The sequence below is a fragment of the Mesocricetus auratus genome, unplaced genomic scaffold (assembly GCF_017639785.1).
Source record: "Mesocricetus auratus isolate SY011 unplaced genomic scaffold, BCM_Maur_2.0 Super-Scaffold_100691, whole genome shotgun sequence".
Lineage (NCBI taxonomy): Eukaryota > Metazoa > Chordata > Mammalia > Rodentia > Cricetidae > Mesocricetus > Mesocricetus auratus.
This window is the reverse complement of record NW_024429267.1, coordinates 13,371,584-13,398,110: the sequence shown is the minus strand read 5'-3', so window position 1 is coordinate 13,398,110 and position 26,527 is coordinate 13,371,584. Positions and strand designations below refer to the sequence as shown.

At 40.0% G+C, this 26,527-nt stretch overlaps 1 protein-coding gene across 5 annotated transcripts in view; it reads left to right on the top strand.

Moving 5' to 3' along the window:
- Positions 1-26,527, top strand: part of Unc13c (unc-13 homolog C) — a 449,289-nt gene that overhangs the window by 163,990 nt on the left and 258,772 nt on the right. For all 5 annotated transcript variants that reach the window (XM_005073734.3, XM_040739669.1, XM_040739671.1 and 2 more), the window contains exons 5-7: positions 14,465-14,543; positions 16,115-16,120; positions 17,319-17,390. In XM_005073734.3, the coding sequence (XP_005073791.1) occupies positions 14,465-14,543; positions 16,115-16,120; positions 17,319-17,390 (157 nt within the window). The remainder of the gene's footprint in view (positions 1-14,464; positions 14,544-16,114; positions 16,121-17,318; positions 17,391-26,527) is intronic.

The window sequence follows — 26,527 nt, the reverse complement described above, 5'->3', positions numbered from 1 at the left end:
TGGCCACAGGGCCAGCACCAGCTCACCAATGGTTGAGCAATACATCTAACTACCTCCCCCAGGACCATGCTTTGTCCCACGGCTGTGCCTCAATGTGAAAAGAACTGAGTGCTGGGTGCAAGCAAGATGGCTTCTTAGAATATTCCACATTTGGACAATTAAAGCTTCAGTGCTTTTCCTAAAAGAAAAGAAGGGGGTTGAGAATGAGTCCATATCATTGCTGTCTACCCTGTGACCAGAACTCAGGTCCCAAAGCATCTTGGTTTTCATGACCTGAAACATCACTGGAATGACAGCCAAAAGTCATTTGTCTTTAACACATTGTCCCCCAAGTTGTTAGAGATTAGCTGAGATGTGAAATCTTGTTGCTTTGTTCACTCCCAGCATCCAATTATTTACTATAAGTTCCCAATCAGCACTTATTCAAATGTTTTTAGCTTCCCTAGAGAGCCATGTTACTAAGACACAACATGCTGCTGGTGGAAAGTGGCCGTATCCGCTCCCTTACTAAAATGTTTATAGTTAGTAAATCAGGCTGACTGACCCATGTCTTCCTTACCTCATTTGCCAAGGTAGGGTAATCAAGACAATGAAAGTAATGAAGGCGTCAACATCCCAAACTGCTGAGAAGGAATCTGTGTCATAGATGGTATGGACCAATACCAGCCATGCTGCTGAAGGGACACCTGTGTCATAGGTGCATTGGATGGATACCAGGCAGATATCCATGTAAAGGGAAGCCTCAGGTTAATTTTTGTTGTTTGGCCATATCAGGAAGTCTGCTTCCTAGAAACCACATAACCATTGTCAGGTGTTTCCTCTAAAATCAGGGAATCATACAATATCACTGAAAGTTGCACTTACATCTCGACACTCTGAAAAGAGAATGTAAACTGAGGTAGGTGACAGTTGTCTCCTGGCAACTGCCTAGAGCAAAGGCTTTCCCAATATGTGTTTTCTTGTGTCTTTTCCCCATTTGCTCTCATTATGCCTGTGTAAGTATTTTAAATGCTGGTTTTGAGTAAAAATTTTAGAATACTAGTTGATAGCTAGCTAGCAGAGTGTTTCTACTCTTTAAGCGTAACATAGATGGATTTGTCATTGTTTAAATAGCTGTCCTTACATCATGGTTGGGTGTGAATTCCCAGCCACTCTATTTGAACTCCCAGGTGCCTCCCTTAGGAACACTTTGAATTCTTCACTTTCACCTCTGATTGTCAAGAGGTTATAAAACACCCCCATGGTAACACCAGCAAGAACAACTGGACTAGAGAAATAATGAATTGAATTCTTCTCCAATGACCAAAGCAGCAAGCCTGTTGCAACAGTCACCTAAACACAGAGAGAAAACAATCTGGAACAGTCTTTAACTTTAGAGATACCCAACCTCTGTGTGGGTATGCATGAATACCTGGACATGTTCGCTTCAATAAAGAGCAGTGCAAAATAATGACTCTTGCATTCATCAACATTATTTATTAATATATGTAAATCCCCATTTTAAATATTAGAGATGACAGTAAGTAACTTCTGGTTTTGATGAGTCTCTCATCTGAGACAGCCATATGTAAGCATGTATAGTTGTCTCATCATTCAATGTGTATCTTAAGAGGAACAAATTGGACACAATGGTAACAGGATTGCTTGGTCTTTGCCTCTTCAATTCAGCTACTTGAGAGCCTGCAGTGGGAGCCTGTGGACTCTGTAAGCATCTTGTCATTTACACAGCACTGGCTTATCTCTTCCTGGAGAACAGTCATGGTTTGCAGATGAATTACTTTTGTAACACATAATTATTTTTTAGCTTGCCAAGCAGAAGAGGTAGTCAACTCCAAACCTTCAGGGTTGAGAGAGTATTCTGTGTTACACAGGTGCCAGTGCTCTGTCACTCACAGTAGTGTCAATCACATACCCAGGAAGGTGAAGGGACAGCTTGAGCTGCCCAAGGGAGAGGGATTCATGCTCATAGGAATATTTAAAAACTATACTGCCATTATATATTATAGCAAACTACAATATAGTCTATCTTTGCATTGTATTTGTTGGAGTTCCCTAGAGCACCCATCTCCATCAATCATGGATTAAATCATAGCAGTGTGTGTGTGATTATAACTGCATACTAAGAATCCTACAGTCTCCTTGAAGCTCTGCCATAACCAGCATGCCACACATAACCAGGACTCGGGGAAAACAGGGATTCCTGAGATAAGTTTCTGTTTTTCTCACTTCTCTTCAATCTGCCCTTGAGGTGAGCAAGCCAGAAAGGCCTCACACTGGAGCTACTCAGAAAATCTTAGTGTGTCTTCTGTTGGTGGTTGAGTACATCACCAGCAGGAAACTAGAAGCTCTGAGAGAAAGGCAGCTAGACACATTGTCTAAAAAGAAGAGGAAGTTGGGCTGGGGAGGCCAGAAACTGCCTAATAGCTTTGACATTTGCCTTTGGGCTCTGCTGACTCTACGTACTAACGACAGAGGTTTCGATTGTTGAAAATTTCAGGGATTAAAATATGCGACAGGCATCTTCCAAACTATAATTAAAAGGAATCTACAATTTCAGGTTTTAAGAAATACAATTTCTTTGCTATTGGATATTTGATTCCATTTAATGACATTTGAGACTAGCCTATTAAGCAGCTTAAGCAGCTGGCCTTCCATTAATTACAAATGATTGTATTTTGCAAACTGTGTGTAAATGGAACCAGAGATTTTCCAGAAAAGATTAACAAGGAAATTAGCTCCAAGCCAAGGAACAATTGTATACACAATTTCACAGTTACTACAAAAGTTTTAACACTAGCTCTCTAAGGGGAGACCCTATCCACCATGAATTTTAATTTGGGGAAAATTGTTTTCAAATAGTAATTGATGCTTAATTACGAGGAAATGTAGGGGCTGCATGTTTTCTGCTTAGCATCATAAAATAATGTAGGAGTACATTATAATGTTTGGGTACATGCAAACCACAGGATAGATAAAAGGGGAGTTGATATGGGGAACTCTGTAAGCCCTGGAAAAGACTACATTGTCTACGGAACAGTTTGTTAGATAATGGGCCTTGGGGATATATAGTGTGATTCAGTGGTTACAAATTGATCTCTAACAGTTTACATTGTCCCCAATGGTCCCTATCTGAGAAAACCATGGTGCAGTCAAAAGGAGTGTTTACATTTTACCTCATATAAATACAGAGAACCATTGGATTCTTGTCTTTTGCTATGAAAAATATGGTGATTTTTGAAGATATATTTATAATTTCACATGTTTATGTACAAGTGTATGTCTGAGTATATGTCTGTGCATCTTTTGCATGCAGGTGCTCACAGAGGTGAGAAGAGGGTGCCAGATTTCCTGGATCTGGAGTTACAGGTGGTTGTGACCCACCTGATGTTGGTGCTGGGAACCAAACATAAGTCCTCTAGAATAGTAGCAAGTGCTCTTAACCACTGAGCCATCTCTCCATCTTCAGTTACTGGAAATATGACTTATATTCTCCTTTCCTGTCAGAATAATAATCTTTCATACCCTGAGTATCTCTTTCAAAAACATTAAGTAACATTAGCCCTTTAAAATGATGTAAAGGTCAATGTTTCTGAAAATGTGCTTCAAAGGAATATATGTTTGACAGAGAGAGAGAGAGAGAGAGAGAGAGAGAGACAGAGAGAGAGACAGAGAGACAGAGAGAGACAGAGAGAGAGAGAGAGAGAGAGAGAGAGAGAGAGAACTCCATCCAGAGAGCCCTGCCTAAATTGTTACAGGGCATTATGGAGCTTTATGAGGTCAAATGCTCAAGAAAGGAGAAAGTAATTTAGTAGAATACAACATGTCTCTGACATAAAGGTCATTCATTCTTTAAAATATTATAGAAGTTCAAATTAGGGGTTTTACCAAAGTTCATAAATTGGAATGGAGGGTTGAGAATGAAAATGGAGAAACCACTGCAGTTGTGACCCTCATTAAGGAATCTATCAAAAAATATGGCATTACTTTGACAATCCATAGACCATCTCTGTGTCCTTGATTTGCCCTCCAGTATACTAGGAACAATACTTCTGGGCTGGTCTTAAAACACACATCCAATCACATTGGTGTCATAACTAAAACACAGAAGGGTGGATGCAGCCACTTTGTTAATGGTAAGATGAATCAAGGATCCATATGGAGAAGCTGGGTGATAGAAAAATCAACGAATATATTACAGAAATAATATTAGGATATTAACAGCTAAAACATGTGCAGAGAGGTAGGTGAGAGAAGTGACCAGCACTAAGTTCTGCCTTCCTGATATGGAATTGTGGCATTGAACTCAGTTTCTCAGGCTTGGAGGCAGCCACTTTACCTCTGAGTCAATGAATTGCCCCTCCTGTTAGATGGAAGGAAAATGTGGACTGCCATGTTGTCTGAGGCCTGGTCATTTCTAGTTTGTCTTAGGTGTGATTAAATTTGGACTCAAAAAGTTTTTAGGGACTAGTGATTAACCCTGTATCAGAAGCAGGTCTTCAATTACATGGGCAAATATCTATTCACTCTTAACAGTAATAAAAAAAAACAGAGGTGGGGTGGGAAGGAAACATTGGCTAGCTTACATTTCAAGAGTAAGGACAGGAATGATTATTGTTAGAACAGTTGTGTTAAATGTATGTGAAAATGAAATATTAAGTGAAACATGATTATGCATTTACCAGTACAGGATTAAACTAAAAGGTGTTAGAATGACTCATTATTAACCTCTCACAATATTAAACGTTCCTTGATTCTAAGAAAATGAATCACACAGCTAGTTATCCTTAACAATTGTCTTGGAAACCCAGAAAGAGTCAGAAATGCAAGGCATTGGTTTTTTGGTTTTTTTTTTTGAACTTCAATTAACTTAACATCTCTTTTGTATATAAATATTCAACCTATTTTCTGCTTTCAGACAGAAATCCATTCAATGGACATTAGCCTATTTGTCATCAACAATCCTCATATGGAAATCATATCGCTTTGTCTTATATTTAAAAAGATCAACCTTTGGGGAAACTGATTGCTATCTTTCTCCTTTTAAATAATCTTATTTCTGATTATTATCTTTTAACTAAAAGAAAAAATATTTGTTCTTTCATTATATACAGTGATTTAAAGTATATGTACACTAAAGAATGAAAAGCTATACCTAGGTAATGCTTATGATATCACATACTTAACTTTTTGCAATAAAAATGTTTAATATCCACCCAAAAATTTTTGACAAAAATATTAATTATATTCACTGTGGTATCTGATTCTAGCTTAGACTTCATCCCTGCTAATCAGTATTTCTCTGGTCCTGCCTGCCTGCCACTCAACCGAGATCCTGGTAACTGCCATTTCTTAGAGTCAACATTTTTAAATTCCTCTTCTAGAGAGATCATGCCATGTTTGTGGTTCTGTGCCTGGTGTTCTTCAGAGTCATACTCATTGTCACAAAGGGTGGGTTCCTCTTCTGAATGGCCAGACAGTATTCTGTGGCACATCTCCTTGTCATTTGTCTGCATGTGGCACCTACATTCATCTCATTATTTTGGTCCTTGTGGATAAAGCTGCAATAAACAAAGGGGTACAAATATCTCTTGGCATATTTATATCACTTCCTATGGATAGATCAGTAATATTTTCATTCTGTTACTGTCACTGTGCTTGTTAACTTTCTGAGGAATCATCAAACTGCTGCCCATGGTGACTATTCTATTCTGTAAGCCAGGAAAGTGTGTAAGTTCCACTTTCTCAATGTTCCTCACAAGACCCCTCTTTTGTCTTGTTGATAGCAGCATTTTGACAGGTGTAATGGACTCCCTTGAGGCTACCACACTGAGCCCTGGTGATGAGTGATGCTGAACAGTTTCCATATACTGTCTGCTGTTTTTCATGTTGTATTTTCCTAGTATCTTCCTGGAGTTCTTTTGCAGTCTCCGTGCATGCAATATGTTATTAGGTCTATTTAGAAGAACGTTATTGGTGTTAGAAAGATGGCTTACCAGTTTAGAACTCTGGCTTTCCCAGCACTCACATGGTGACTCACAACCAACTGTAACTCTGCTTCCAGGGGATCTTATGCCCTCTTCTCTCCTCTATAGGCACTGTATACCTATGGTGCACATGCACACATGCAGACAAGACATCCATACACATAAAACAAATTAACTTTGAAAGCAACAAAGAACATAATCATTAATATTTTACCCAGATGCAACACTTCTCAAAATTTTCAAAATATATGTTCTATAGAGAATTTTTTCTGTATTTATTTTGTAATAACACAACTAACTAAAGCCTATATCCATTGGAATTAAGCTACTTTGAGAGTTTTTGTGGGAAGAAAACGAAACAGCAAGAGGCAAAGGAAATAGTGAAATTATCTTACTTAAGAGTATTAGGTTTAAAAACCTCATTTCAAGAAACATGGTAAGTAGAAATACAGTAGATATATTGATTAACTTCATTAAATTATATATATTACATACTTAATCAGAACACCACACTGAAGCCCACAAAGCACAGTTACTGGTATTGCAGTTAAAATAGCATTCATTTAAGCCTTTTACAGTATGCGTATGGCACCTACCTGTAATCCCTACATTTTGGAAGTAAAAGAAGGGTGATCATAAATTTTAAGGCATTCTGGGTTACACAGAAAGTCCTGGAAGACCTGGCTCTTTAGTTATTCCCTGTTTCAAAAAGCAAAAAAATAACAATTTCAAAACAGTATAATAGAGCCAATACCCTTCCACAACACTTCTCACTTAATTTTATGTACAATATCATAACCACTTTTCCTCAGATTCATTTGATTATTACTTTTCCCGAGAGTTCTGTCATAGCTTGTCACCGTGGATCCCATTTGTAATGTCAGCCAACTAAGTGATTCCTGTGTCTAACAGCAATTCTTGTATACTAGAGAGGGAACGTTGATGAAGGACTGGGGACGTTTACACAGTGAAGCGCGTTTCCTAATCTGAAAATAAAAACTCTCTTGAGATACTTTGAAAATAACCCCAAAATTATCCAGAACTCTTAATTGGCCACTTCTTCCCAGTCAGAGCCTATTTGCCCATAAGCACATAAGATTGAGGCAAAAATAATCCTGTGGTAAAGCAATCTCAACCATATATCAGCTGTGTGTTCTGGAAAGACAGGCTGTTTAACTTCAGTTTCATGAACTGTCAAATTGAGTTATCTGTGTTCTCAACTCATCATTGTAGTGGATAATGGGAGGATCCAGTCTTATGGTCATTAAAGCCTAGTGAGCATTGGGGTATGGGTTCAAATCCTACCACTATCATTTCAGGTAGTGTCTTTCAGATGAAGGGTTCTTGTTCTCTTGTTCTTCATTCATAAAACGAGGGAATTATAATTGTACTTCATAATAAACTCTTACAATACGATGAAATACACCTATTTAGAATAATAAGCACACGTCTATGTCAGTTGTAATTTGATTCATTGTGCCTAGCACCTTGTAAGTCACACATTGTTAACTATCTTTAGCTAATTTTTTGGCCACTGTCAGAGCCATGTTAATACAATCAACAACAATGAAAGTGCTGTCATTAAAATGCATGTACTTAAAAATCAGGCCTCTCCTTCGGTTGCTGGTCTGCCAGATGTTTCAGCATCCTCAGACCCCCTCATTACTGAGTCTAGGGAGTTGCTAGACTTGACCTCTAGTCTGGGAGGTCGGTGGTTTGCCTACTGTTAGGTTCAGTCTTAGTCCTTTGTAAAAGTTAATCTCCCCTACCTCTCTCTTGGTAAGATTGCTTCTACATTTGTATAGATTTACAGGATGTATCAAGTACATGTCTCATCGAAATGTTAAGCCAGTGAGCAAACTTCAGTATTTTTCATTACTGAGGATCTGACCCTCATCTTCATAGGTAAGAAATCTACCACCAAGTCACATACCTAGCCCAGTCTTTTTGTGAGGTTTAGTTTAACAGTGAAATCTCTATTATTGATGGATGCATATGCCCATTAAAATGTATGCATATATATATAAAATTTCATTTTACTATATTATATATAATAATCTTATAGTGATGATAAAATTACAAAAGTAAAAAGACGAGATCAGGCGCGTTCAGGGTGGGTGGGGGTAGAATAGGGAGAAGAGGGAATCATAGGATTGAATACAGATCAGGCACCAGAGCGACCTCGAGTGATCTAAAGGGATAACACCAACTGGCAAGCTAAGCAATAGTGGAGAGACCACCTCGAATGCCCATTCCTGATAATGAACTTGATGTCTATAACCATCCGGGAGCCTTCATCCCGTGACTGATGGAAGCAGAGGCAAACACACAATTAATCACTGAACTGAACCCAAGGAACCCAGTGACAGAGAGAGAGGAGTGATGAGCAAATTGGCAAAGAATGGGCTGGCAAAACCAGCAGAGACAGCTGATCTGAACAGGGGAGAGCTCTTGGACCCCAGACTGACAGTGGGGAGGCCAGCATGGGACTGATCTGGACCCCCCCAAATGTGAGTGTCAGCGAGAAGGCCTGGGCAACCTATGGGGCCCTGAGCTGTGGATCAGTGTCTATCCCTGGTATACAAACAGTCTTCGTGTGACTATATCAAAAAGAGGGATGCTCTCTCAGCCTGGACTCTTAGGGGAGTGCTTGGACCCTACCCAGAGTAAAATGACAGACTCTAGATATCCCCTATGTGGAAGGATTTGGCAATAGGGTGGGAGGCTGGGGGGGGAAGGGGAGTGCGGGAGGAGGGAAGGGAGAGGGAACTGGGATTGACATGTAAAACAAGCTATTTAAAATTAAAATAAAAAATGATAAAAAAGTAAAAAGAAATATATTCCTGATTTTAAAAGAAATCACAGATGCCTATCCATGGGGGTTAAGACTTAATTTTGTGATTGAAATGTAATATATGAGAGAATAAACACACATACACAGACACAATATGTATTCATTTTGTGGGCACAAATGGTGGCTCAGTGGTTAACATTGCTTGCTGTTTTTGCAGAGGCCCCAAATTTGGTCCCAGCACCCATACTGGATGGCTTTACAACTCCAGTTCAAGGGGCTCTGACACCCTTGTCTGACCTGTATGGATACCTGCAAACACACACACACACACACACACACACACACACACACACACACACACGCACGCACGCACGCACGCACGCACGCACGCAGGCACGCAGGCAGGCAGGCAGGGAGGCAGACAGACAGACAGACAGACACCTACAAGGTCTTTGACTTGGCATTCATTATTCCACAGCACTCAGGTTTGGCTTAGCTCTTTGTATGTATATAGTCTGCTAAAACAGCCACAGGATAGAAGTAGCAGGCCCAAGAAATGTATGAAACTTAGTATCAAATGTCTGTCAGTTTAGCTTAAGGTTCTGGATATCTTTTGGCAATTTCAACCATGCTTTGTAAGGAAACAGAAAATGGGTTTTTTGTTTTGTATTTTATTAATGATAATTGATAGGAAATAAAGTGCAAAACTCAGTTGCACAACACTGCTGTTTATACAATCTCCTTCTCAATCATTGTCTTAATTGATTTTGTTCCTTTATGTGGCTGTGGCAGTTATATTATTTACGAGTCAAAACATTTTCAAATACTTGAAGGCAGCAGTTAATATGATGGATGTGCAGTGTTGTGGAAGACATTAGCTAATGTATGCTTTACATTATTACAGTTCGTGGGGAGACATGGAGACATTTCTTAGAATCACAACCTAAAATTGGAGTGAATGATATGGAAAATATTGTTGAAACTACTTTGCATAACAAGTGATCTCTGTGCTTGTGAGTTGTGGAGAAGGTAGAAATTTAGGAACATGAGAGGAGAGGAACTGGGAATTATACTAATAGCTTGTTAGTGAGGCCTGTGAAGTGATTGTGAAGAAAAACAAGTTTCTGGCTATTTTTCCTTTTCCTAGTCCGCAGCTTTCTAAAATTAAGAAGAAACTTCAATGTTTATATCACACACCACAAATAAAAAGATGATGAATTCTAGCCTGATTAAAAAATTCTGTGCTTATCTATAAATTAAAACGATATACTTCGTTACAAAAATACACACAATTATTAGTCAATTAAAAGAAAATGGCAAGCCGGGCGGTGGTGGCGCACACCTTTAATCCCAGCACTCGGGAGGCAGAGGCAGGCGGATCTCTGTGAGTTCGAGGCTGGGCTGGACCGATAGCCTCCAAAACAATACAGAGAAACCCTGTCTAGTAAAAGTAAAAAAAAAACAAAAAGAAAATGACAAAATAGAAAATATGGAGACAAAAAGCTACTCTAGTATTTAAAAAAAGAACAAGAAGAAAAGAAGCAAGAGGAGGAGGGAGAGGAAAAAGAAGAGGAAGAGGGAGAGAGGAAGAGGAGAGATGGGGAAGAGCAAGAGGAACAAGAGGAGGAGGGAGGAAGAAAAGGAAGAATAAGGGAAGAAAACGTTGCTGCCACCATTAACACATTTCTGTGACCCCAAATCTGAAGCTGTGACTATTACAGCCTGTGGCCTAGAGTGCCCAGTTTGAAGTATTCTGGGCAGTAGCTAAACTGTATTTAATGTGGGGATTTGGGATATTTTGGGTTTGGGTTTTTCATTTTGCTTGGCTTAAGTTTATTTTCTTGAATTGGTATCTCATTCTATGTTGTCCAGAATTGCTTAAATGCCTCCACTCAACTAAATTATCCTTCTGTCTCAGCCTCCTGTTATTTGGGATGATAGGCACTGGCACTCAGCTGGCTCACGAGTTAGCATCTTTGCCACATTTTAAAGGTCAGGATCTTAGATCTCATGAGCTAAGCGTGTCACTTCCCTCCTTGTCTCCTCTCGTCTCTCGTTCATCTTGACCTCTGTCCATGTTCAACCCCCTGCTTTATCCTATGGCTTAAGTCAGGCATGTTCAACCTTTTGACATCGTGTCTCAGTGTCATCTAAAAAGTTCATACACTGTGTAATCAAGTTGTATTTAAAAACCTCATATTTTTAATTGAGCTCATGATTCTTTGTGGGGCCACATGCAAACTGCAGCTGCTAATTGTCAAAGCAGTTCAACACTGGCACTTTGCCATTCTTATGGAGCATTTCCCAAGCTTCACATTTATCAAATCATGTGATGTGTCTCCAAACTTAGTTGTACCTCTATTATCCATTCATTGCTGCTTTGTCATCACTACTATTTTACTTTAATTACTATTTTATGAGTTATATGATAAATTTGTTATTTTATTTTTCTATAATTACCAAACCAATATTTGATTCCATGAAAGGTATTGAAACTAAAATTATGACAGCCAAGGGGAAAAAATCCAGTAAGACAAAGTTGTCCTCTGTCAAGCTAAATGTCACACCAGAGGACATCTTTGTGTCAGTGGAAAATGGGGCTCTGAAATACCAATAACCTGTCATTAACTCATAGTCCATCAGAGGCAGAGCTGCCAGCCTGATGTGATAGGCAGGAGCTTGGCTGCTTATGTGAGTGTTCTGGTCCTCATGAGATGAGCAAGGCTTTGACAGAGATTTTTAGACTCCATCCACTTATGTCAACTACATAAGGAGACACTATCATCAGATTTCAGAAGTAAATTGGCTAGGCAAAATGACTGGATTTGGTGCAATTATAAACCAACGTTGGAGCTAAGGTGTAACTCAATGGGTAGAACACCTGCAGAGCATGGCCAAGGTTTGATCACCAGTACTGCATAATCCAGGCATGATGGCACAGGCCTGTCATCCGGCTTCCAGCACGTGGGAGAGTCAGAAGTTCAGAGTTATCCTTGGCTATGTAGAGAATGAAGGCCAGTCTGGACTACATGAAACCCTGCCTCAAAGTAATCAAAAACAAAGTGAGGAGGCCAAGCTGAGTGTACCTGACATAAAAATACATCTTGTAAAATTATTCTAACCACAAATGACACATTATTAGAAAACCACTTACCATATGTGTGTCTCCTTTTTCTCTCACCTGCTTTCATTCCACACAGGTAACTTCACTTTGAAGTTTGAACAACAGCCTTCTATACATTTTCTATACATAAATAATCACACACACACACACACACACACATACACACAGGGTTGAGCCCACAAAACTCTTCACTCCCATAAGGGCGGGGATAAGGAAATTAGCACAGGTGAAGATAAAAGAGGATCCCCCACCTGCCCAGTCCATTGCCCACTGCGCCATGGCTGGCTGGGCCAAAGAATGCCAGGCCTTGAAAGGCGGTGTGCACCACAGCCTATGCAGAGCCGCCATGGCAACCTGCTTGTGCTGCTGGCCATTAGGTGAGTGCAGCTTCCTTTGTCCTGGGAGACCGCGCACAGGGCTCTCAAAAATCCCACTTCTGACACCAGCTGACACGGGAGATCAATGCAATATGGAATATAGTATGTTTATTTACCAGAGAAAGAAATTACTCACAAGCGGGGGAATCAGAAGCATGGCAGGCTTCCAAAGAGGGCTCCCTTTTTGTTTCACTTCCTTTTATCTTCACCTGTGCTAATTTCCTTATCTCCGCCCTTATGGGCGTGAAGAGTTTTGTGGGCTCACCACTACACACACACACACACACACACACACACACACACACAGTATCATGCTAAGCTTACACATACTCAATTATGCAGTTTATACTTAAGTTTTTAAAGATTTTTTTCTTAGACAATGTTTTTTATTTCATTTTAGAAACAGTCCTATTTTACATATCAATCCCCCCATTCCCTCGTCCCCATGCCCCACACTGACCCCCTCACCCTGCAAACCAACCCACACCCACTCCCGAAGGATAGTGAGGTCTTCCACACGGGACCATTAAAGTCTGTCATATCGTTTAGGGGAGGACCTAGTCCCTCTTTCTTGTATCTGGGCTCCAAAAGTCCATTTGTGCACTAGGGATAAACACTGGTTCCACTGTTTGAAGTCCCATAGACTGCCCAGGCCTGGTAACTGGCACCCACATTCAGAGGGCTTGGTTCGGTCCAATGCTGGTTTCCCAGCTTCACGACTAGGGTCTCCATGCTCTCACTAGGTCAGGTCGACTGTTTCTGTGGGTTTCTCCAGCAAGGTCTTGGCTCCTTTGCTCATCCCTCCTCCCTCTCCACAGCTGGATTCCAGGAGTATGACTCAGTGTTTAGCTGTGGGTGCCTGCTTCTGCTTCAATCAGATGTTGGATGAAGGTTCTAGGGGTGACAACCTAGATAGTCTTCAATCTCATTTATAGGGGAAGGGCATCAAAGGCAACCTCTCCACCACTGCCTAGATTCTTAGTTGGGTCATCCGATCCCTGAACATTTCCCCAGTGCTAGACTTCTCTCTAAACCTATACTGGCTCCCTCTATCAAGGCATCTCCTTTCTTGCCCTCCCTCCTCTATTTCTTTCCTGTCTCAGTCCTCCTGAACCCTCCTGTTCTCCTCCAACTTCCCCTTTCCCACCTCTCCCCTTTTCACCTCTCTCCCATGTACTCCAAATTTGCTCAGGGGTTATCTGTAATCTCTCTGTGTATATGTGTCTATGAATATGTTCAGAGTGTACATGTACACACAGAAGTCATAAAAGGAATGGGCTGTACTCTGCTATACTTCTCCACCTATTCCTATGAGGCAAGTTCTCTCCTTAAATATGTGGCTTGCATTTTCAAGGCAAGTCCTGTCCATCCATCCTCCTGTCTCCATATAACCTCCCACCTTAGATGTGGGGTTGTAGGTGTTTGTGGGGATCTGAACTCTAGTATTCATGTTTATACAGCAAGTGCTCTTAACCACTGAGCCATATTGCCATATTAGTTTTTGTATACTTTGTATTTACTTCATTTGTTTAATTATTTCATCCGTAGAAATCCATTTAATCAATGTGCTTGAGATAAATATTGAGCTGAATTAGCCTTTGTTACTCTTACAAAATAAAGGACAACAAATTCCTTAATCCCATGCATTTATTTGGGAAAAATTCAAATAAGAGAAGCTTATGGGTTAGTGTTTGAAATTTGCCCATGGTTCTTGAGATGTCATTTGAAGCTGAGTCTCTGACAATATAGCACACAAGATAATGATAATGATAATATTATTATTATTACTACTACTACTACTAATAATAATAATAATAATGGAACTTAGATGACAAAGACGTCTACACTATTTTTGCACAGAAATGCTTTGGTTGTGATTTCTGCTGGAGACAGCAACTTCTGTGTCCCTAAAGGTTTTGCCTCTCCTCTCAGTGATATTAATAGGAAACTAACATGTCCATCTCAGGTCATGTGCATTTAAAAGTTTCAACACATAGGGTACCCACACAAATCATCAGCAGGTGCAGCAGCTGGAGTTTCACCTTGAGCAAAGACCTAGAGTCTTAGAGGTTCACCATGTTGCGAATGAGTTGAAAACAATGACCTCCACTTGATACTTTCACAGCTTTTCTATGATTTAACAGTGGGGAACTCTTGAAATTATTGCTTTTTTGTTCCCATTCAGGGCTGGGCGTGGACTGTATGGAATAGATAGCATGCCTGATCTCCGCAGGAAAAAGACATTGCCTATCGTACGGGATGTGGTGAGTTACTCCTGCTTAATCCTCAATGGCTGCGTGCCTTGATGTTTCCTTTGTTAAAATGTAAAGCCTTCCTCATTGACTACCTAGCCTATAAATATTTCATAGAGTAAAATATGCAAGGCCAGAGTCTGCCCAGCACCAACACATTCATTATTTCTTTAAAAATGCATCTGATGAAAGAAATGACTCTAATCTTTCAACTGATTTGACATCAATGGAAATTACACATTTTTCATTTAAACTGACTTTATAACTGAGCCAAAAGAAACAGCACAGAAGACCAAGTAAGCTGTTGGAGTTGGGCTTTGATGTTCAATACTGTGAAGAAGGACAAGATTAACTTCCAAAGTTTAAAGCTTGCTTTGGGTTTCTTCACTTCAACATAGTAGACTCCGGACTTTATAGTGGACACAGATGATGCTAAACAATCTCCTAACAGGTGATGATAGACTCTAGCTGAATTACTAAGCTCTTCCATCAAAAGATGACTGTAGTCTCCAACTCATTAAAGTTTGTGTTGGTCCTGAACATAAATTTGAAGAGCAGAGCCTCCTGTAAGGAAGGATTCTGAGAGCACTCAGAAATGCCAAGAACTGATAGTGGAACAGTAGTCTGTGTTCTATCATGAAAAAAAATTCCTAGTCCTGGAGAGATCTTTCAGTGGTTAAAAGCACTTACTGCTTTTGCAGAAAATCTGAGGTTGGTTCACAATGTCCAAGTTGAGTGACTAACAACGACCTGTTAACACTAGCTGCAGAGTATCTGCTGCCCTCTACTGGACTCTATGGGTACATGCACATTGTGGCATACACACACACACAGATACACACATACACATAGATGGAAAAAATTAATCTCAAAAGGAAAAGTCCTTCCAAATGACAAGTACTATTGCTGTATCCAGAATTTTTCCAGGCAAGATGTGGTGGCACACAGCTGTGACAACAGTACTTAAGAGCAAGAGACAAGATTCTGGGCCAGAACAAGTTGAATTTTTCTATGGGCATGCAATATTCTTAATGGTTTAATATCAAAACTTACTTTATACAAAAAAATTCCCTATTAGCATAAATATGCATAACCTTTTATACCAGCAGTGCTTGATTTTTCTAAGAAAGCCACTAAATGCAGTCACTTTAATTTTAAAATAAATGTTATGGGACTGTAGGGAATTCTCTGTGGTTAAGAGGACACACTACTCTTGCAGAAGACTAGAGTTTGGTTCACAGAACCCGTATGAGATGTCTCCCTATCACCTGTAATGGGAGCTCTGAAATCTGGTACCCTCTTCTATACTTTGTGGGCATGTATACACACACACACACACACACACACACACACACACACACACACACACTAAAACTAATTCTCCAAAAAGTTAATTAACTAAGATGCTGTCTTGTAAGATCTTACAGTGGAAAGTGTGTCACACTGGTGGAGTTAGCTTGGATTCTTGTCAGGATAGTGTGGGAACATTTTTAACTGTTACACTAAGGGAACATTGTTATGCTTTTCCCATTTCTCATATGTTTAATTATTTAAATGTTTTCTTTTGCTCCTGGAATCTTCAGGCCATGGTAAGTGCTTTTCAATTTATTTCATCATTCTCTACTCTTCCCAAACACACACTGATTTTATTTATGAGATAAAAAAGAGGGCAAGATGGTGAAATAGAGCTAGTAGGGAATAAAGAGTTTTAGTTCCCGTCTGCGCCTGTAATTCCAGCACTCGGAGGATAGAGAATGGTGAATTGTCCATGAATTAGAGACCAGATTGTTGTATGTAATGAGTTACAGGCCAGCCAGGGCTACATAGTGATACACACATACACACACAAGATCTGGGTACTGTTAAATTCTCCAGGAATTCAACATGAAGTTTAGTTGTGAGAAGCTAAAAAATATATATGGCAAAGCTAAAAACAAAAAATGTAAGAGAAATATAATATTAGGGGCAAATATTTCATGCTGGCTAATTTTAACCATCAATACAGCCTAGAATCAATTGGAAAGAAAGTCTTAGTGAGGAATTATGCAGATTAGGTTAGCTTGTGAACGTTTATGTTTGATAACTGGTGATGATCTAGCCCTTTGTGGGTGGCACCATTCCCTAGGTAGGGGAGCCTGGACAGTATAAGAGAGGAGGAAGCTAGCAAATCAGGTGCATTCATATCTCCCTCAGAATCTCCGATTTCTGAATTTGTCTGTAGCGGTGCAGTTTCTGACAGCGTGCTGCTTGGGTAGGAAGCAGACAGTGAAGGTTCAGTTTTGTATGAGTAGAAGTGAAAAGGTTCTGCTGCTTCAGATGGTATCCTTCTGGGTACCATGGTTCTCCCTCACTTGATAAGGGTGTGCAGGAGAATACATCCCCACTAGATATGAAGACTATTCTTGGAAACACCTGAGGAGTCATGCAGTGCCAGGCAGAGCTCAGATTAGCTCTCAAGTCAGGCTGGGTGACATCACTGCACATGTTTCTTGACAGACTGTGACTGTCTGTACCATGGGGGATAAAAGTTCCAGAAGCTTCTTGCTGTCCCAGAAACTTTTAAGTCCTTATATCTCTTGGAAGGACTTCAGTCTCATGAAGGGTCAAATGTCAAGTTGGGTTTAGAGATCTCTGGTTTTAAAATTCAGTGAGTTCCACTCAGGGTGGTCCTATGGCAAAGCCCTCTGTAGAAACAGTGACAGCTATCATTATTACAACTTTGCTTTCTGAAATGCATACAAGCCACCTTCTCCAAAAATTAATCCATCATAATCCTGTTTATTTCAGACCCTGGCTGCCCGAAAATCTGGTCTGTCACTTGCTATGGTCATCAGGACATCATTGAACAATGAGGAGCTGGTAGGTGCCTTGCCAGTTATTAACTGTATTTATTGATCAGACCCCGGGGGGAGCATAACCATTCTATTTGAGACACTCATGTGTCATGTGTGACCTAATGTCCCAGGAGTGACTAGAAACACAAGGAAAGCCTGGCTGGCCCCAACTAAACTTCCTGGGAGTTTCAGTTTCACTACAGATGATGCTATGCACTTTTTGATTTTGTGGCTCTTATTTCACCCTGAAACTGCTTATCTGTTTAGCCTCCCCTTGAGAACCCTTAAACGTATTTTACACTAAAGTTTCCCTTAACATAAGGTAGCATCTCCCTTCTGGTTGAATTGCTAGTTTCCTCCTCCCTCATTTAGCATGACCAGTATGCTGTGGTATGGTATGGTATGGTATGATATGGTATGGTATGGTATGGTATGGTATGGTATGGTCAGGCTACTAGCTGTCATATAATGAATACTGTTATTTCTGTAAATTATGCAAATATTTATGTATAAAGTGAAGTAGTAGAAAAACAGAAGATTGTGGGAGTAAATATGTGCTTATCATTTGGCTAACACTGAGCTTAGTGAATAATACCCATGAGCTACTGTTCTGTTCCCTATTACAATGAATATGAAGATTTTTACATAACCTTCTCCATATGGACTCTGATGTCCTGGAGGGCAGTTGTGTGTGTCATTCATTGTTCTCATTAAATTCTCTCATTGCCATTACTTGGAACAATGCTGGGCACAAGGTAGATGTTTTATAAGGTCTTGTTGGATGCAAAAAACATCCTGCTTAGAAGACACAAGGAGGATGCCAAGATCTAGGTCAGCGATTCTTAAATTTGGCTCATTAGAAGCCCAGAGGGAGCTTTAAAACCTACTGATAGCTGGTCACTCCCAGCAGTTCTGGTGTAATTGGCTTCAGGTACAGCCTGGGGAAAGAGGGCTAGTTAACTATGTGTACCTTGACTGTCCTGCTACAGGGACTCAGTCCTGCTCACTCAGACCGGGGTTTGCCTGAAATATTTCAGTGTCTTTCTTTGCAGGAACTAATATTTCCAACTTTCCTCAACCTACCATCCTCATAGCACAAAAATTTTGTGGACATTTTGTGTCTCATTTTAACTGTCTTTGTGTTTGACGTTTGCTAACAACATATTTAATATCTTTTGTTTCTCTTCCTGTCATTGTCTTCTTGCATCTGTAAATTCTTTCCCATACCTTTCTATAAAAATGCAGCCCCATACACACATACACAGCCATATGCCTACACACACATAGATACACACACACACATACACACACAGGTACCCATTCAGCAGAGTGCAGGGATAGAGAAACTTTTGCTATCCTTACACTCATTCATCTCAATATCTATCTATGGGTTGCAACCCACTAATACATGTTCTTCCATTCAAGTACTAACCAGACAGCTCCCTACTTAGCTTCAGTTCAAAGGAGACTGGGTGCTGGGATGAGTAGTATGGCTGTAGTCCTGATACATTTTCTATTATGGCACATGATCGAAAATACTATGATTATATTCTCAGCATCTTTTTTACCTATCAGATTTATGATACTCTGTAACATTTTACGTATAATTTAGACACAACATGAAATTTGTCTGCTTCTGGTATAAGAGAAAAACTGACTGAATCTCAAGAATTTGGTCATTTTCTTCTGAGGAAATAAAGTTGGGGATTTTACTAAGAACTTCTGTATTTTGACTTTCTTATATTTTCAAATATGACATTCTGCTAGTATTATAACTTGGTGGCATAGTGTTTACCTAGCCCTAGGCCCTGTATTCAATCCCTCATAACACAAAAACAACAACAAAAAAATCACAATAAAAAAACCTATTTGCCAACCCTTTAGCTACCACAATATACTATTTCATTTGAAATGTGAATATTTATTCCAGTGAACAACAGAAGCCTCTACATTTCCTGAGACTCAAGACAAGGAACACATCTTCCCTTCAGAAGTAAATTACATATCAATCTATTTGTCAGCAACCTAAAAATACCACTTTTCTTGGTTAAAGGAGCCCTGAGCAGATTTGTCCTGGGTAGATGAATAGACTGCATTAGCTCCCTCTCAAATCCTCCAAGCTTGTTTCCCCAGGGCCCCTGTCTTGAAAAGTAATGAAATATGACTTGTGTAGAGCAGGCATATTAAATGTCACTCCTGACAAGCTGTCAAGTTTGGTCATTACATGGGCAAATGACATAAATGCTGAAGTGAACGCTTTCCACGCTGTATCTCCGACGTCCTTCCTCATGGGCACTCTCAGTCGGAAAGCTCAGGGCATTGGCTGTGCACTAAGGAAATGATCTGGCTGCCTGGGAAAACAACAGACAGTCACATTTCAGTATTTGAGAGATGGACGATCAAAAGCACAATCACCTCTTCCAATACGGGGAAAGGCTCTAAATGTCTACAGTAGCACACGGGACAGTCAGCTTCACGCACAGGAATGCCTCCCTCTCTCCTTGCAGATAAGACTTAGTTTCCTTTCTCAGAGTGCTGACACGGAAATTAGCAGTCACGGAAGAGTTTAAAATTGGGTCTTATTCACAAATACTTCTCTGATCTGGCTTCCATTCTTTAAGTATGTGTTTGCTGGGGACTGAACTCAGGTCCTCTGCAGGAGCAGCCAGCATTCCTCATCTGTGAGACTCCTCTCTGGCAATATCCTGTTTTTTATGAGTACAGTCTTTGGTTTGAGGTTTTTGGGGACCCAGTTCCATAATTCACTAGCTCTAAGATCTAATGCAAGTCACAAACTCTCTCCTGGCCTTGAGTTTACTAAACATTATTTTTCTGTATACATTATATTATATTACACAAGTATGTAATATATGCTTTATATTATATATTCATACATGCATATATGGTATATATGTGTATAGGTACATTCTTATGTATATATTTACATTCATAAATCCATATAGCCTTTCGATACCTGTATTAAACTAGCTTCAAAAAGCAGATCAGAATCCTCCCTTATTTCAGATCTAGGACGATTTGCAGTAAGATGCTGTACCAAACTTGTCTTAAATCACTAGAACTTGATATTTATTTGAGGGTGGTTATATGACTCTTGCATCCAGTCACTCCATGTAGCAATTTCAGCCATGGTCTTTAAAAGCAGACTCTTGACTTGGCTTTGAACTTATGCTCTTTTCAATTAAGGAAGGTTGTCTGTTCTCTACTGTGACTGTTGTCATGGCTGTGCTAAGAATTATCCCCAGACCTCACACACACTAAGCCTGGGCTTCACCATAGGCCAACAATCCCAACCTCCTTCCTTTTTTCTGCACTTTAGAATCCAATATTGTTTAATTGATTGTATAATTAATATTTGTAAAGACGTGTCTTTATAGTCCTATTATTAGCTATTTATATTTTCTCTAGTTTTTAAAATCAGCACTATAAGAAATTCATCTTTGCCAACTAGAAGTTTTTCTTTTCTTTTCCTTGTTTTCAATCAAATCTTTCATTTATTTCCTCAATCCCGTCCCTGTTCATTTTATTTTATTTTACATTTTGAGACAAGCTCTCATTTCTATAGGTCAGGCTGGCATCATACTCAACAGCATTCCTCCTGACACAGCCTCTCCAGGGATGGACTTGAAAGGCTGAGCTACTGTGGTGATATATTATTTATGATTTATTAAAGCTTGCCTCAGCATTCAGAAAGCAAAGTCAGCCTCAAGCTATAGAGATCAGGTAGTATCGGTGCACTCCTTGAATCCCAGGACTCAGGATTAAGAGGATCTCTGTTAGTTCAAGACCATCACGGCCTACTCAAGATTGAAGAGTCACAGAGTTCATGCCTTTGATCCCAGTACCTGGGATAACACACCTTTAATCCCAACATTAGGGCGGTCTATAAGACAGGAGCAAAGTCTCAGAGCTGGTATTCATTCTCCAGCCACATTGAGGATAGGAAGACATTCAGTCTCAGGATTCTCTCCAGTCATGTTGAGGAGAGGCAGCAGTCTGGGGTTTGGGAAAGCTCATGGATCAGCCCTTTCAGTCTGAGGTAAAGGGAAAAGCTACTGGCTGACTGATTTGCTTTCTAAATCCTCAGGAAAGCTTTAATAAAACATAATTAATATATCACTACAAGCTACCATACTTGATGTCATCAAATTTATCTCCTATGTTAGCTGTTTTTGATTCATTGCTTGTCTTGTACCTACTTTAAAACTGATTTCCTAATTCATAGAGTTTAACCTATATTTTATTTTAATTGGTTTTATTAACTGTACAAAGGAGATTTTTACAAAATAGAGGAAATAAATGTCAGTAATTAAACATCCATGTGTGTATCTGTCGTGACAATAATAAATGCATGGCTCATGCCTTATTTTAATTTAAACTCTTGCTGTGTCACAAGGGATAGGATATACTGTTCCTAAGAGCAATGGTTACCCCCTTCCCTGACACCCACTGAAAATATCAGACCCTTGCTGGAGTCCAGCTCCATTGAGGTTTAAGTCCCAAAGAGGAGGTGTGGAGTTGGCGAGGGAAAGAGACTCACATGATCTGAGGGTGAGTCAGGAAGGCTGCCCATTTATTGAAAACAGGCTACACCTTATGTAGTCTATAATTGCATTATACTTTAACCACAAGCAATATTGAGAGCAGGCTTAATGATTTGGAGTGAAAGCAGTCACCAACATCATCACGGCATTTTTTTCTTGAAGCAAAAACCAGTAAGTTTAGCAAGAATCTAAATGCCTATTGTCCCCTAAGACTCAGTAACCCTGTCAGGTGCCCTCTTTCCACTTCCTCCTCCATGGTCTCAGCCCTTTTGGTCAAGAGATGTCAGGCACTGTGTCCTGAGAAACAAACCACATGAGGAATTTTCATTCTTCAGGAGGCATGATGGAATGTTTGTACCATGTAGCACAAGCATTGAGCTGTTTCCTAATTGTATTCTTCTGTGCCTCAGTCTTATCACATGGGCCTGTTCCCCTCATAAGCTCCCAAAGGGGACGGTCCTGATAGCTTACTGTCTTTTCCATTATACCACACCATTCTGATTCCTTCAGTGCGTATATGACAGAAGGGGATCAAGCCAGTCTAACTTCTTAACAGAATCTGATCCCTGGTGGGGCAGACCAGATCCTGCCATATATGCAGTTAGTCACAATTATGAGCACTATTCTATACTTATTAACTGAACTTTTGCCTCAAGCTCTGGGTCTGGGTCCCGTTGTTTTTCTCAACTGTGTGCTTTTCATCCTTGAGTCCGGGTATACCGGGTTAGTAAATTTAACTTCTCTATTTTTTATGTAATTGGAGGGGACATGTGAGAGTAGGCAGTTATCATGCTATATGATTCCACAGAAGCAGGGATCTTTTCCAAAGAATTATTTTGTTTAAAGAGAATGCCATTGTGCAAATTTTCATCCTCCACCAAAGCCCATGCAAATTTCCCAAAGGAAAAGGAACAAAGGAAACTCCCATAGCACATAGTGAGAACCACTCAAGATGACAGTAAAAAGGAGGTTGGCAGTGGGGATTCGCAATGCTGAAGTGCTGGAACTTTGTCAAGCAGCAGTGGTCTCCATGTGGTCTATGCCAGATCCCACCAGATGATTTATATAAATTCAGCCTCTGCCAAGGAGGTAAAAGTTATAGTTTCCACACTCAAGGCACTACAGTTTTTCTTTGTGGAAGAATTCACACAAAGTTTGGCTCCTTATACTTAGCAAATTGGTTTTCTCTGGCCACTTTAAATGAGTATGCAAATATGCATATCTGTATATATAAATTTTCATTGAACTATTGACTTGGAGAAAGACTGGCATTTGTAATACTTGAAAGATGTACATGAATTTGCTTTTGAGTTACATCCCATGTGAAAACAGACAACAGATTCTGTGCTGTGTTTTAGTATTCTTTGTCTTTCATCAACCACTGTATCATTTTCTACCCTCATTTGGAGTAACACCCCAAATTCTTTTGGGCTGTTATAATTATCATCTGTAATGTAAATAAATCATCTTTAATATAAGTAAAATCATATTATTTATAATCTTCAATATACATACATACAAATACTTACATATGTGGGGATTAGGTTTGATTTTTTTTAACTCTACTAAAACTATACCTAAATAAATTCAGCTTTCCGTGAAACTGTACTAATGAGTGAATCCGCTCTCAAACTGTGTCCATTTTTACATTCGTAAACTTGTAGCCGTGTTGAGTCTTCCTGTTTGAAGGATTATATCAAAGGTCACATTGTATACAATGTTTGCTCTGTGGCTCTCACTAGTGCTGTGCCTCTAATAGTAAATGTGTGCCACAGGACAGTAAAGCATTCCTTCCTGAAAAGAATGCACTGGGTGCAGAAACATTGTTTCAAACAAGAATCGTAATTTCCTTCAAGCTATCATAATGAGATTCTTTTGGAGTATGTGATGTTGTTGATTTACATAATCTCAACGAGGGAACCCCCATAGAATGCCATGAAAATGGACTCTTACTAGTTAGCACTGTAGCAGGAGACCAAGGAGGAACAGGGCATGGAGGCAGCCGAGCTTTGCCACTGATGAGTCTGTTAACACTGGCAGATGGCATGCTGATGGTGGCTTACGACACCACTCGCTGCTCTTGGAGAGAAGCCTAATTGCTTTATTTTTCAGAGTCACTTTATATTCTTCTGATACTTATAATAGAAAAGGCTGCTTATTTCCATCCAGTGTCCTTTCACTTCAGAAGATAACATAGTAAAGTAACGCACCTCAGTTTCCTCCTTAGCACAGAGATTTTCAACCAAATACTTGTTTAGGATCTGAGCAGTCTATTTACTCTTGGAGGCTTTTCAGAACATGAGACAGTTCTTATTCCCCTGTAGAGAGTCTAGGGACTGCCTGAACACACTAAAAATGTCCTTCCTTGTTAAAATCCGTTAAAAATATAAAAATAATATTGTTTTCCTATTCTTACATAGATGAAACACTGGAAAGGCATGCATCAAACCATGCCTAAATCAGAGGAAAAAACCCAACTGCATAATTTTTATTATTGATACCAGTGTCTTTCTAGTTGATAAATTATTTTATGGGGCATGTGATGTATTATTTTTTCATAATTTTAAGCACCCATATTTATTGGAAAAAGGAACTACAAAGTCTTCTTATTTGAAAAGTACATGTCATTTGAAATGTGGTATTGGCTGTGAATGGTGTCAGAGTTTTAAAACACCATTCAAATGTATTACCCAAAAGAATACATTTGAAGTATCACATGCTTTCATCAAATAATTCTAGCTAATTGTTCAGTGATTTTTTTGTAATTTACCAGTGGCTGTTATAATCATCTGCCTGGACAGTATCAGTCACCATGGGAAACACCACATTTAACTCTTATATACAGCAAGACCTTCTTAAGAATTGATGATTAAAATCGTTTCTAAGGAATGTGTGTTGAAACTATTCTTTGTAGGACAAATTGCATAAATTATTTGAAGAATGAAGTGTTAGCAAGGTCTGCCAGTCAGGAAAGGAAGGTCTGGGTAGAATATGAAATGGCATGGAAATGTTCCTAGAGGGCTGAGGCTCGCATCAAAAGTGCATTCCCTATACTTTTTTTTTCCAGTTTAAATTTAGATAAGAAACGAGGTTGCTACACAAGTCAGTTCCAGGTCCCTCTCCCATTCCCTCCCCTCCTCCTGTGCCCTCTCCCCAAACCCCCCCCCCGTTATCCCCTCATTCCCCCAGGGAGGGTGAGGCCCTCCATGGGGGTGTCCATAGTCTGTCATTTCATATAGGGCAGGGCCTAGACCCTTCCCCAAGAGTTCAGGGTGAGAGTGCACCTCACATTGTTCTATGGGAGTCCAAAGTCCGTGTGTATACTTGGGAAGGGTACTGATCTGCTGCCCAAGGCTCAATAGATTCCCTAGGCCTCCTCACTGACACCCAAATTCAGGGGGTCTTGATCAGTCCCATGCTGGATTCCCAGGCTGATGCCTGGGATTCAAGAATTAACCTTTGTCTGGTCAGCTGTTTCTGGGGGCTAAACCAGCCCAGTCTTAATCCCTTTGATCACCAGTCCTCCCTCTCTGTTACTGGCTTTCTTGAGTTCAGCTCAGTACTTAACCGAGGGAGTCTGCCTCTTCTTCGATCAGCCACTAAATGAAGTTTCTGTTTCCCAGACTCTCTGGCCATAGGATTGTAGGCTGGCACTCCCCAGATCTATGTCTAAAATCCATATATGAGAGAATACATGCCATATTTCTCTTTTTGTGACTGGGTTACCTCACTCAGGATGGTTTCTTCTAGTGTCATCCATTTGCCTTCAAATCTCAGGATTCCATTATTTTTTTCTGCTGAATAGTACTCCATTGTGTAGATGTACCACATTTTCTCTATCCACTCTTCAGGTGAGGGACATCTAGGTTGCTTCCAAGTTCTGGCTATTACAAATAAAGCTGCTATGAACATAGTGGAACAGACATCTTTGTTGTATGAATGGGCATCTTTTGGATATATGCCTAAGAGTGGAGTTGCTGGGTCTTGTGGTAGGTTTATTCCCATTTTTCTGAGGAATCTCCATACTGATTTCCAAAGTGGCTGAACAAATTGGCACTCCCACCAGCAATGGAGGAGTGTCCCCCTTTCACCACATCCTCTCCAGCATAAATTGTCATTGGTGTTTTTGATTTTAGCCATTCTGACAGGAGTGAGATGGTATCTCAGAGTTGTTTTGATTTGCATTTCCCGGATGGCTAAGGATGTTGAGCACTCCTTTCTCAAGTGCCTCTCAGCCATTTTAGACTCCTCTATTGAAAACTCTCTATTTAGTTCTGCAGCCCACTTTTTAATTGGGTCCTTTGCTGTTTTGGAGACTTGCTTCTTGAGTTCTTTGTAAATTTTGGAGACCAACCCTCTGTCAGATGTGGGATTAGTGAATATTTTTTCCCATTCTGTGGGCTGCCTTTTTGTCTTGCTGACTGTGTCCTTTGCCTTACAGAAGCTTCTCAGTTTCAGTAGGTCCCATTTATTAATTGTTGATCTTACTGTCTGTGCTACTGGTGCTATGTTCAGGAAGCTGTCTCCTGTACCAATTCGTTCAAGGGTACCATCCACTTTCTCTTCTAAGAGGTTCAGTGTGGCTGGATTTATGTTGAGG